Raw genomic sequence first — 11,570 nt, 5'->3', positions numbered from 1 at the left:
AGGTTCCCAGAGGGGGTGAGGACTGCTTAGAAGTCTGCCATCTTCTCCACCCAATGACTGGTTTAACAAGGCCAAGGAGATCCCATGTGGCCAAGCATACCCAGGTCTCCTGGTCCAGCAGCGGGACGGCAATAGGTGAGAGAGGGAGAAACCAGGGAGAGAAACTGGCCCAGACCCTCCACCTGCCTGTGGACTGGAGGGACAGGGTGAGTGACATGTCCTCAAGCCACAGAACAATGGACGGACACCTTTAAGGTAGCTTGCTGAGAAAAGAGCCCCTGACTGGGAGGCTGTGTGTGGGGGGTGATACATGAAGGCCATGGATGCTCCCTCTCAACATCACCAGAGACTTACCCAAATAAGGAGACTGAGTAGGAATTTAAAGAAGTAGGCTGCTGGGACGCCTGGGTGGTTCAGTGGGTTAAGTATCTGCCTTCTGCTCAGGTCATGATCTCAGGGGACCTGCTTAGTGGAAAGACTGATTCTCCCTCTCCCACTTGTGCTCTCTCTCTCTGAAAGAAAGAAAGAAAGAAAGAAAGAAAGAAAGAAAGAAAGAAGACCTAAAAAAAAAAAAAAAAAAGGCAAGCTGATGACTGAAGTACCAGGAGGCAAGGAAACCGGCATGGGAAAACGTGCACATGCGTGCCTACCCCTCACACCCCCCCACACACACACATCTAAGGGCCCAGATTCCTACCCTAAACTGACCTATAGCTCAACCCTGCCCAATAGCTCAATTCTGCTATTTCTTTAACCAACTTGCTTTTCCATGCCATGATGAATGGCTACTTTGTACCTTCTGGGAACATCGTCCACCCACATCCAGCTGATAGATCTCACTTCATTTCAATTGATTGTCCAACTCCATCATCCTCTCCTCCTTCCTCTTCCTCTCCCTGAGCCCTGGGATGCTGCAGGACCTGTCCCTCTTCCCATCAGAGGCTCCATCCCTCCTCTTTTTGCATGGTCTGTGCCCCTACAGCACCGCCTCTCTTGTTTCCACCAGCACACCCACGCTCCATCTCCCACCAGAAACGCTGCCCCTGACCCGCAGCCCTCTCCAGGTGTCGGGCCGTAGCCCCACAGCCCTTTGGACCCACTTCTCCCCTCATCCAGTCCCCCATTACCCACCCACTCACCCAACTCCGGTCTGCCTCCCACCCCCCTCCCACCCTTTCCTGAAACTGTTCCCCTCGAAGTCACCAAAAACCTGTTACTAAATCCAATGAGCAGTTCTGCCCTCATTTTACCAAAACTCTCATAAGCACTTAGCAGAGTTCGCTTTCTTCAAGCAGCTTCCTCTCGACTGCCGGTCATCTTCAATGTGGCCTGCTCCTCATCCTGAACCCTGAGACCCGGGCTTCCTCGGGGCCCCATCCTGAGCCCTCTTCTCTTCTTTCTCTCCCTGCCTGACCTCATCTACCAAGTTGCTGTACCCTCTTTATACAGACGACTCACAAATTTTTGTCTCAACATGCCCAGAATGACCTTGATTCTATCCCCTGTAGAAGCTTCTCCGCTCCCACCCGGGTTTTCCCTCATCCACAACTTGCATGACTTAAGACACAACTGAAAAGTCATACTTGAATCCTCTTTTCCCTCACTTCACCCCACACTCAATCCATCCGAGTGCCACTTAGTGACGCCAATACCTCTCTCAAATGCATCTGCTTCTCTATCTCTTCCGCTACCGTGGCTCGGACCACCACATCTCCCATGTAAGCTACTATGGCAGCCTCCCTCATCTACACCCTCTCCTACCCCCTTCCAGGCCACACTGCACACACCGGAGCCCCTGGCCATGCCTTGTGAGGCTCTGTGCCATCTGGCTCCTGCCTACCTCTCCACCATCCACTCCCCTTGCTTACTAGAGCCTAATTACACTGGCCTCTTTCCATTTCTAGACCATGCTCTGGTAAAGATGACTGCAAATTCTCTGCTTATCTCTCTGCCACCCCAATTGAGAAATGGAGTTTAATTCCCCTACCCTTGATGTGGGATAATCTGCCAAGATTCTTCCTCAGAATCTTAACACATGCTACCACCTAGCATATCTAGAATATTCTTCCCACACTCCTACCTGGTACTTCCTCCCTATAGTTCAGCTTATATGCTCTTCACAGAGGGCCTTCCCTTCCAGACCACCTTAGCAAAAAGTAAAAAATATCAAGGCAAGGCCTGTATCAATCTTTTATTTCCTTCTTAACACTGACATAAATGAAACAAGTAAAGAGGCATCATAATTAAATTGATTACTTATCGTCCATTCTAGAGCAAGCATTGGCATACTACCACCCTCGGGCTGGCCACCTCCTTTTATGAAGTTTTACTGGAACACAGCTATGCCCATTATGTATTGTTCGTTGCTACTTCTGAAATGAAAGAGCTGAGCAGATGCTACAAAGACCACGTGGCCCACGAAGCCTGAAATTTGCCATTTAGCCCTTTAATCCTGTGGAGAGCAAGACCTATGGCTCTTTTGTCCCCAGATCTCCAGTAACTCATACTGATTATTTGGTGAAAAAACCGAAGGGCTCTGAGGCTCAGCTACAAGCCCTCTTTGCTGTCAGACTCTTTTTGTGAGGACAGAGGTAGGCCAGGGCTGGGTCCATTCCCTTCCGATGTCCCGTCTAAGGGGTCCCAGATGACAGCTTTGGAGATGTACCAAGACGCTGAAGTCTCAAATCCAAGGAGACCAAGCCATTTTTCTCACCCTTCTGCTCAGTTTCAGAAGACAGCAGGTTGGTTAGATTCTCTACCCACCTTCCAGGGGTATATTGCTTCTGTCAACACCCAGGCAAGGATGCGACCATGTTCAGTGGGTAAAGCGACCGTGTTGCTTCTCTCTCCTCACTAACAAGGACGTGGCTCTGATGACAAGCTATACCTCACACATGCCACTTCCTGGTTAAATTGCATGTGGCGGTTATGGGGAGGCGTCAGCTTGTACGTGGGTATAGGCTGGACATTCCTATGTCCAGGGGCTACCATGCTGTGTGTGTGCAAATGGACAAGAGAGGGGGCAGGCTCTGAGGATTTGCCAGGGTCCCTGGGATGAGCTGCAGGTTTTTGCTCTGGATGTGGAGAGCTGCTGGGCTGGGGGGGGGGGGGGGGGCGGGGGGGGGCGGGAGCTCCATTCAGACATACTGCACCTACTGCTTTTAATCTGTTATCATCTATCAAGCCCAGAAGAGAAAACATTCCCTGTTCCCTCCTCCTCTCCTTTGTCCCAAGGACCTCATCTCAGGTTCCACGGCTCCACAGAGGGCTGCCTCTAGTGAGGGAGGGAGATCTTATGGGCTGTAAGAGAACCAGGTTCCACCAGTTCTAAATCCTGAAGGGCTTCCAGCAGCTGCTCCTTTGCAGCTCCAATAAAGGAATTTTCCAGGAAGGCAGGCAGGCCTCCCACACCATCCCGCAGGGTATACAGGGGCACCCGTACCAGGCCTAGCACCTGTGAAAGGAAGGGAGACAGGTGACGATGAGATTGGTAGCTCATCCTAGACAGATCTTTCCAGATCAGGGGTCTCATCCCTGATCAGTCCAGCAGAACCAGGCCTGAGGACTTAGATCTTCTACCCAGTGGGCCCAGCTCTCCACAAATGACCACGCTATCCAGTTTCAGAAATGCTAATCCCTCCCACAGCACTAAACCTTTAGCAGCTCTTGCCTCCAAGATGCACGCTTGGCCTTGCGCCAGTAGTTCTCAAAAAATACAACAGATCAGTCATATCAGCATCATTTAGGAAGTTTTGAAAGATGCAAAGTCCCAGGTCCTTCCCTCCTTCCCCTTCCGAACCAGAAATTCTGGGAGTGGGGTCAGTAATCAGCTTCCCAGATGATCCTGATACCTGCCAAAGTTTGAGAACCCTCGCCAGGTACAGTCCACTCCTCTACTCTCCTAGCCTAACCACAAAGTGGTTAGTACCCACCCCCCTCCCCCCGCCCCGCCTCCGGAACTGGCCACAGCGACCCAAGAAAGTCAGGGGCCTAGGGAGCAAGGCTTTGCTGAATCAACGGGGACGAGAGATTTGGATGGGTGTGTTCTAGAGAAACCACTGCAGAGGCCTGCAAAAAGGGGAGAAGGGTGAGGCCTCCGTGGGGCGCCTCCGCTGGCTGAGGCTCCTCAACCACAGGGGGCCCAAGACCCCGGCGACCCCGGCTTCCAGGCGCGGGGCGGGGCGCGGGGCGGGGCGCGGGGCGGGGCGCGGGGCGGGGCGGGGCGGGCCCACCTCCAGCCCGTGGTCCTTGGCGCGCGGGGCGCCCTTCTCCACCGCCAGCAGCTGCTCGAGCGTCAGGCGCTTGGCGTAGAAGTGGGCCACGACCCGCGGCCCGGGCGCGGCGTGCGAGCTGCGGTAGTCGGCGCGCTCCAGGGGCACGTGGGCCGCCGCCTCGCCCAGCTCCTCGCTCAGCTCGCGCTTCAGCCCGGCCTCCAGGGAGCCGTCCTGCAAGTTGACCAGGCCGCCGGGGAAGCCGAGGCGCCCATCGAAGCGCATCTGCATCTGCGGGGGGCGGAGGCGGGGTCGGCCGGGTGTCTCCCGGGCAGAGGGAGGGGCGGGGAGGGGAAAGCGAGGGGGAGGGGAGGGCGGGGGAGGGCAGGGCAAGGGCGAGCGAGTGGCGGGGCGGGGCGGGCCCGGGTCTCACCAGGACGGCGTAGCGCAGCGGGATGCGGCCGAACAGCAGCCCGGGGTCGGGCGCGTAGAGCAGCGCGTGGCACGCGTGCCGCCAGCCGGGCCCCAGCGCCAGGGCGTCCTGCAGCTCCAGCTTGCGGGCCCCGGCCATGGCCCCTCGCCGCCGCCGCGGTCCCGAGGGCGCAGTGGGCGGGCGGCCGGGCGGCAGCCGACCGGGGCGGGGCCTGCGGGCGCGGGGCGGCGGCGGCGGCCGCGGGACTCCGGGGGAAGCCGGGAGCCGGGTCCGGGTTGGGCCCGGGGCGGGGCGGGGCGGGGCGAGGGCGTGGCCGGAGTCCCGGGCGCGCGGCGAACCCGGCGAGTAACGCTTGGGTCACAGTGGCCGCGGCGGGGCGGGGCGGGGGCAGCCGGGGGCGGGGGGGCCGCGCCTGCGGAGGTTCGGGCGGCGCCCGGGGCGCGGGGCGCGGGGCGGGCCGCTGCGAAGGCGACTTGCTGTCCCCCTCCGTGGGAGGACGTGCCCTTCCAGAGCTTCGGGCTGCTTTTCTTTCCAGGTCGCCGGAGGCCTTGAAGACGGCCTCGGCTCCCTCTAAGGCAGTGTGGAGCACCCTGCGCCACCAAGGCGACAGCTAATGGCTCCAGCTAGTGCCCTTGGAGGCCGGAGCGTTCTCAGCCGGAACGACGGGGCGAGTCCCCGACACCCCCCCCCCACCCCCGGGCCTGCCACTCCTGGAACTGCTCTCCGCCTCCGCCGCGGGAGCCCGCGCGCGCCGCTCCCCGCGCCCTCCCCATTCCGCGCTCCCGAGGCCGAGTGTGCAGAAGGCGAGGCCGCAGGGAGGCCGCCGGGAGGCCGCTGGGCGTTCACGATGGTCCTGGAACCCAGACAACTCGGTGGCCGGCCTTGGAAGATGCTGGAGCATGAACTCATTTGAATGATACTGAAGAGGAAGAGGTGCGGGAATAGGAGAAATAGGTGAAGAGAACGAAGAGGTGCCAACTTCCAGTTATAAAATGGATCATGGAGGTGAAAAGTACAGCGCAGGGCATAGAGGCAGTGGTGGTCTAATGACGGGGGCGACGACGGATGGTGACCGCGCGCACCGTGGGGAGCACTGACTGTGCGGAGACCTGTCAAATCACGGCGCTGTACACCTGAAGCTAATACGACATTGTCCACTATACTTCGATACTAAAAAAGAAATAAAAGAAAAATTTTGAAATCTAAAATTTCAACAAATACCTTTTATTTTATTTTATTTTTTTTAAGATTTATTTATTTATTTATTTATGATAGACATAGAGAGAGAGAGAGGCAGAGACACAGGAGGAGGGAGAAGCAGGCTCCATGCCGGGAGCCCGACGTGGGACTTGATCCTGGGACTCCAGGATCACGCCCTGGGCCAAAGGCAGGCGCTAAAGTGCTGAGCCACCCAGGGATCCCCACTTTTTTATTTATTTTAAATGAACTGTGAGGGTCCTAGCCAGTGCATCCTGACAACTTACAGGGGCACAGAGAGATACTTTAAATTTCCCCAGAAACTTAGCAGTCTCTTTCAGACGTCAGGAACATTACTAGCTTCGATTCAGTGATTAGATTCAACATTAGATTGGCTGCATCCTTTCTGCTGACGTCCTATCTTTGTGAAGCTAGTTTGTTTTTTTGCAGTGGGATGAAAATCTGTGTGTAACAGGGAATGGGGTTTTGAGATGGTAGGTGGCGACAAGCAGGTGCTATGTTGTGAGGACATAAACACTTCTTAAGATAGATACTTGGACCTAACTAATTAGTAAATGATATTGATAGCTATTTCTTTGGCTTAAGGAGGCCGTGAAAAATTTACCGACACCTTAAGTTACAGAGAACTGAGAAATTTTGGGAGTCTGAGATAATCAATCCGTTGATTCAATAAATACAATTTGAATCCTAAAATAATAATGAGGAGGAGGAGGAAGAAAAGGATTCAGCATTCAGCATTTATCTTCTCTTTTTTTTTTTTTTATGGGCTGTACCTCAGGGCTCCCAAATAGTTAATGAGGGGAAGTTCATATAGCGTATTCCAGTTAATCAAAGAAGAAAAGATATAGCCGATCATAATTTTACGATTTTTTAAACTTTAAGTAATAGATCATAGGAAATGTCCACCAATGACTGCTAACATCACTAAAAGAAAATCAGATATTACGTACCTCATGACAGAAGAACACACCACCTACTATGAAATATTCTTGTCATAACCTGAACTTGAATCTGGATCTAACTACAATTCTATGAGAAATACAAAAGAACATCTTTTAAATATCAGGAAGAAGCTAAAATGATCCATGTGGTAGTGGATTAGAGCTGGAGACATCAGTATAAATTTGTGTTTAGATTAACTTAGATACAGATGGTTACATATAGAAATAGTTATAGGAAAAAAAAGAAATAGTTATAGGTATGTGTATATACAAGGATTAGTGTCCACAAATTTCCTCAGTCACCTGTGAGGGGGTAGAAGCAGTCATACCCCAGTAGGAAAAAGCATACCCAGTACCCAGAGCTTGATTTCCAATACCATTTTCTAATAAAAGGAACAGGACTCCTTGGAGAAATGGCTGATTCAAGCCCTGGGACAAGAAATATACCTAATGGATACATGATAAACCTGGAGCATCTTGTGATGTGAGAAATCTTTTTTTTTTAATGGAAAAAAAAACCATATTGACAGGAGTATGTCAAAGGGACAGGGACTTAAGAACCAACTGAAAGAGTTCTCAGTGGCCAAAGCTGAAACAATTGGAGCAACAAAATAAAGTAGTATTGGATTATAACCCATAGTATAAAGTAAATATCTCAAATCCATTCTGATATAAATAATGCGCAAGTAGAGGCAGCTGGCTGGCTCAGTCAGTAGCACACCTGGAGGTTGTTTGAGTTCAAGCCCCAAGTTGGGTGTAGAGCTTACTTTAAAAAATAATGAAGCAAATAAATGAGCAGAAAGAGACCTCTCCCAGGCAGAAGAATTGAAATGATTTAGACATACACTCTGTCCTTCAGGAGGTGGAGCACAACTGATCACTCCTTTATTTATTCACGAGAAACACAGAGGCAGAGACATAGGCAGAGAGAGAAGCAGACTCTCCGTGGGGAGCCTGATGCAGGACTCGATCCCATGATCCCCGGTATCACAACCTGAGCTGAAGGCAGATACCACTGAGCCACCCAGGTGTCCCACAACTGACCACTCCTTAAGTGTGTGCTGTGAATAATGACTTCCTTCCAAAGAGGATGGTGGGGAAAGGAGTGGGGGAAGCAATTTTGTGACTTTGAGGAGGAACCTGACAAACATTAGTCTAGCCAGGTGAGTCAAGGTCAACATCAACAGTAATAAATCATGCTGACAGTATGCATCCTTGATACGATGCGAGGCATATGGTACTGCATGTTACTTGTCTTCCTCCCAAAATGACATAACCCTGGTCTAATCATGAGAAAAGCATTAAACCCCACTGGAGGGACATTCTACAAAATACCTGACCACCACACCTCAGAACTGTTCAGGTCACTGATTATGAGTAAAGTCTGAGAAACTGTTTCAACAAAGCATACCTTAAGGATTCCTGATGACTAAATTTAATAATGTGGTCTCCTAGATAGGATCCTGGATCAGAAAAAGGACGTTAGATAAAAGCTAAGGAAATCTAAATAAAGTATGGACTTTGATTAATAATAATGCATGGATATCGGTCAATTGTTGTAACAAACACACCATGCTAATGTAAGATATTAATAATAGGGAAGCTGGGGGAATTATGTGGGAACTCTCTGTACTATCTTCACAACTTTTTCTGTAAATCTAAAACTGCTACAAAAAATAAAGCTTAAGGGCGCCTGGATGGCCCAATCAGGTGAGCATCGAACTCTTGTTTCGGCTCAGGTCATGATCCCAGGGTCCTGAGATTGAGCCCTTTTGTTGTCAGGCTCTGCCCTGAGTGGGGAGTCTATTTGGGATGCTTTCTCTCTGCCTCTCACTCTGCTCTCTCTCTTAAATAAATCTTTTTTAAAAATTAAGTTCATTTTTTTTTAAATGAGGAGGATGCCACAATTGAAATCTAGACTGAAAGAAACTCTACAAGACCAATGACCTGGTTTCCTCAATAAGTGAATTACAAGGGGAAAAAAGAGATGGAGGTAGATTCTATACATAAAAAGAGTTTGAGGAGACCTATCAGTTGAAGCAATTGGGCTTCATTTGGATCCTCATTTGAAGAAACAAAGAGTAAGGAAATGTGAATATTGACTGAATATTTGATAGCAATTATTGATCATTTTTAAGCGTGATAATAGTATTACTGCTTTAAAAAGATTATCTTTCAGAGATACATGCTGAAATATTTATAAATTTATGATAAAAACAATCCAGTGAGGTGCTAGTAGGTGAGAATAGAAATAAAATAGGATTGGCTGTGAATTATTTCTGAAATTGAGTGATGTTCCATAATAAGGGCTTATTATATTATTCTCTTTACTTTTATACAGTTTGATGTTTTCTATAGTAAAAGTTAAAAATAAAAAGATCTTTGACTTCTCCCGAAGGTAAAGGTTATAATTTACATTTGAATAAAGCTTTGCATTTCACAAAACCCTTTCACCGACAGAATCCTTTTGGTCCAGGAGAGGGAGAAAAAGGTAAGGGTCTAGTCTCACTTTTCAGGCAGAAAGAAGACTGCAACCAACATCTACCATCTACCAGGAAATTTTAAATTATTCCACTTAATCTTCATAAAATTTTCCAGATGTTTCAAAAGCAGAGCCAAGTGAGGAACCACTCGCTTTAAAGGATATACAGTGGAGGAGTGGGGAGGAGATGGCACCAGCAGAGAGCTGTCAGCTAAGCCAGTTGGGGTTACTAATAGGGCTTACTGAAAGGGCTAGACGCTGTGATTATTATTGGGGGGCACTCACATATCTGAAATCAAATCCAGCAGCCTTAAAGGAGGTGGCATTCTACAGAAGGCAGCCCTACTTTAATTGTTTGCAGGTCCAGCATTAAAATACCCACTGCTGTGTTGTCTGGAGTTCATTAGGTGGATCCATTGATTATAAGAACTTTACAGACACCTCCAGCTTCATGCCTGGACCTCTTCACCTGAATACCCCACAAGCACCCTGAACACCCAACACACGGAGGAATGGACTCGGTGTTTCTTCCCCCACTCCCCCTGCATCTCCTGCATCCCCGGCTCTGTGAATGGCCCAGTCACCCATGCTAGGAACCTGGGAGTCCTCACAGACACCCCCCAGTCAGTCCTCAGTTCTCCTGGTTCCCTCGCGTTGTCTCCACAAGGCCCTGACTTCTTCACCTTTTCTCACCTGGACCCCAGCTAAATGCCTCCTTGTCCTGCCTCCAGCCTCACCCCATTCAAACCTGCCCTCCACACAGTTCCATGACACAGCTAAAAGCCACATTTTGCTGATACCTCTTTAGGGGGCTGCCCCTGGCTACAGAACACAGCAGACAAACTCAACGGCCCAAATCTGAGCTTTGCTCTATTACTGATCTATTACTGCATCATATTGTGAAATGGAGTGATTTAACACAACAGTGAACACTTACTCCTTCAGCGTCCATGGGTCACTGATAGCTGGATGCTTCTGGCTCAGGGTTTCTTGTGATGCTTTTAGTCAAGACGTCAGCAAGGGCTGCAGTCAAATGATGGCTTGCCTAGGACTGGAGAATTTGCTTCCCAGGTGGCTCAACTTGGTGCTGGCTATTGGCAGAAGCCTCAATTTTATGCCAGATAGATGTCTCCATAAAGTTGCTTGGGTGTCCTCGAGACATGGTGGCCCGCTTCCTTCAGAGTAAGTGATCCAAGAGAAAGCAAGATGGAATCCATGTCTTGTGGCCTAGTCACAGAAGTGAGACACCACCATTTCTACGGTATTTTATTGGTCACACAGGCCACCCTGTTGCAATGTACAAACAAGAATACCAGACGTGAGGATCATTCAGGGCCATCTAGGAGGCTGCCTACACCTTCCTCTCAAACCTGATGTAATCATCCCCACACTTTATGGACCACCAGCACAAACAGATTTCAAACACCCAGAACCCACATGCTACGTCCTCCCTGTTTGTGTTCTTGAGGCCTGTGAGATCTTTCCTCCCTCTTAAGTGCCTCATGAAATTTTCGCTGCTTTATTGAAGGATAATTGACTATATATATATATATATATATATATTTTTTTTTTTTAAGGTGCACAAGGTGATTTTTTTTAAAGATTTTGTTTATTTGAGAGTGAGAGAGAGCGCATGAGTGGGGATACATAGGGAGAGGGAAAGCTCTGTGCTTCCGCTGAGCAAGGAGCCACATGCAGGGCTGGATTCCTGGACCTGGGGATCATGACCTGAGCCCAAGGCAGAGGCTTAACCCACTGAGCCACTCAGGTGCCCCAAGGTGATGTTTTGATATACATTGTGAAATGATTACCATAATCAACCTAATTAACATATCTATCACTTCACATTATGACCATTTTCATTCTTTTCTGTGTGGTAAGAACACTTAAAAAAAAAACACACTTAAGATCTACTTTCTTAAAAAAAAAAAAAAAAGATCTACTTTCTTAGCAGATTTCAAGCAGAGAGTAATGCAGTATTCTAATTTAGTCACCTTGCTGTACATTAGATCTCCAGAACTTAATTGTCCTATATAACTGAAACATTGTAACCTTTGACCAACATCTAACAACCCAACCCCAGCCCTGGCAACCACTATTCTGCTCTCTGCTTTTATGAGCTTGACATTTTTAGATTCCACAGAGAAGTGAGACCATACAGTTATCTTTCTGTGTCTGGCTTATTTCACTTGACATAATGTCCTCCAGGTTCACCCATGTTGTAGAAAATGGCAGGATTTCCTTCCTTTTTTAAGGCTAATACTCCATTGTGTATAGACATAAAT

General features: G+C 49.3%; 1 protein-coding gene across 1 annotated transcript; it reads right to left on the bottom strand.

Annotated features, from left to right (window-relative positions):
* Positions 1 to 2,176: 2,176 nt before the first annotated feature.
* NUDT16 (nudix hydrolase 16) lies at positions 2,177 to 4,908 on the bottom strand. The gene is made up of 3 exons (XM_072726852.1): positions 4,645 to 4,908; positions 4,233 to 4,502; positions 2,177 to 3,454 (listed from the first exon to the last, which is right to left on the bottom strand). Exons 1-3 carry the CDS (start codon positions 4,780 to 4,782, stop codon positions 3,275 to 3,277), a joined length of 588 nt encoding a protein of 195 aa, XP_072582953.1. The 5' UTR covers positions 4,783 to 4,908; the 3' UTR covers positions 2,177 to 3,274.
* Between the last annotated feature and the right edge of the window lie 6,662 nt (positions 4,909 to 11,570).

This window comes from Vulpes vulpes, chromosome 11 (assembly GCF_048418805.1).
Source record: "Vulpes vulpes isolate BD-2025 chromosome 11, VulVul3, whole genome shotgun sequence".
In the NCBI taxonomy this organism is placed as follows: domain Eukaryota; kingdom Metazoa; phylum Chordata; class Mammalia; order Carnivora; family Canidae; genus Vulpes; species Vulpes vulpes.
This window is presented reverse-complemented; position numbering and strand designations above follow the sequence as displayed.

Coding starts and splice junctions, on each gene's coding strand:
- NUDT16 (XM_072726852.1), bottom strand. CDS start 4,782: ATGGCCGGGGCCCGCAAGCTGGAGCTGCAGGACGCCCTGGCGCTGGGG. Junction 4,503..4,644: donor CGCTGCGCTACGCCGTCCTG/GTGAGACCCGGG, acceptor CGCCCCCCGCAG/ATGCAGATGCGCTTCGATGG. Junction 3,455..4,232: donor CCAAGGACCACGGGCTGGAG/GTGGGCCCGCCC, acceptor TTCCTTTCACAG/GTGCTAGGCCTGGTACGGGT.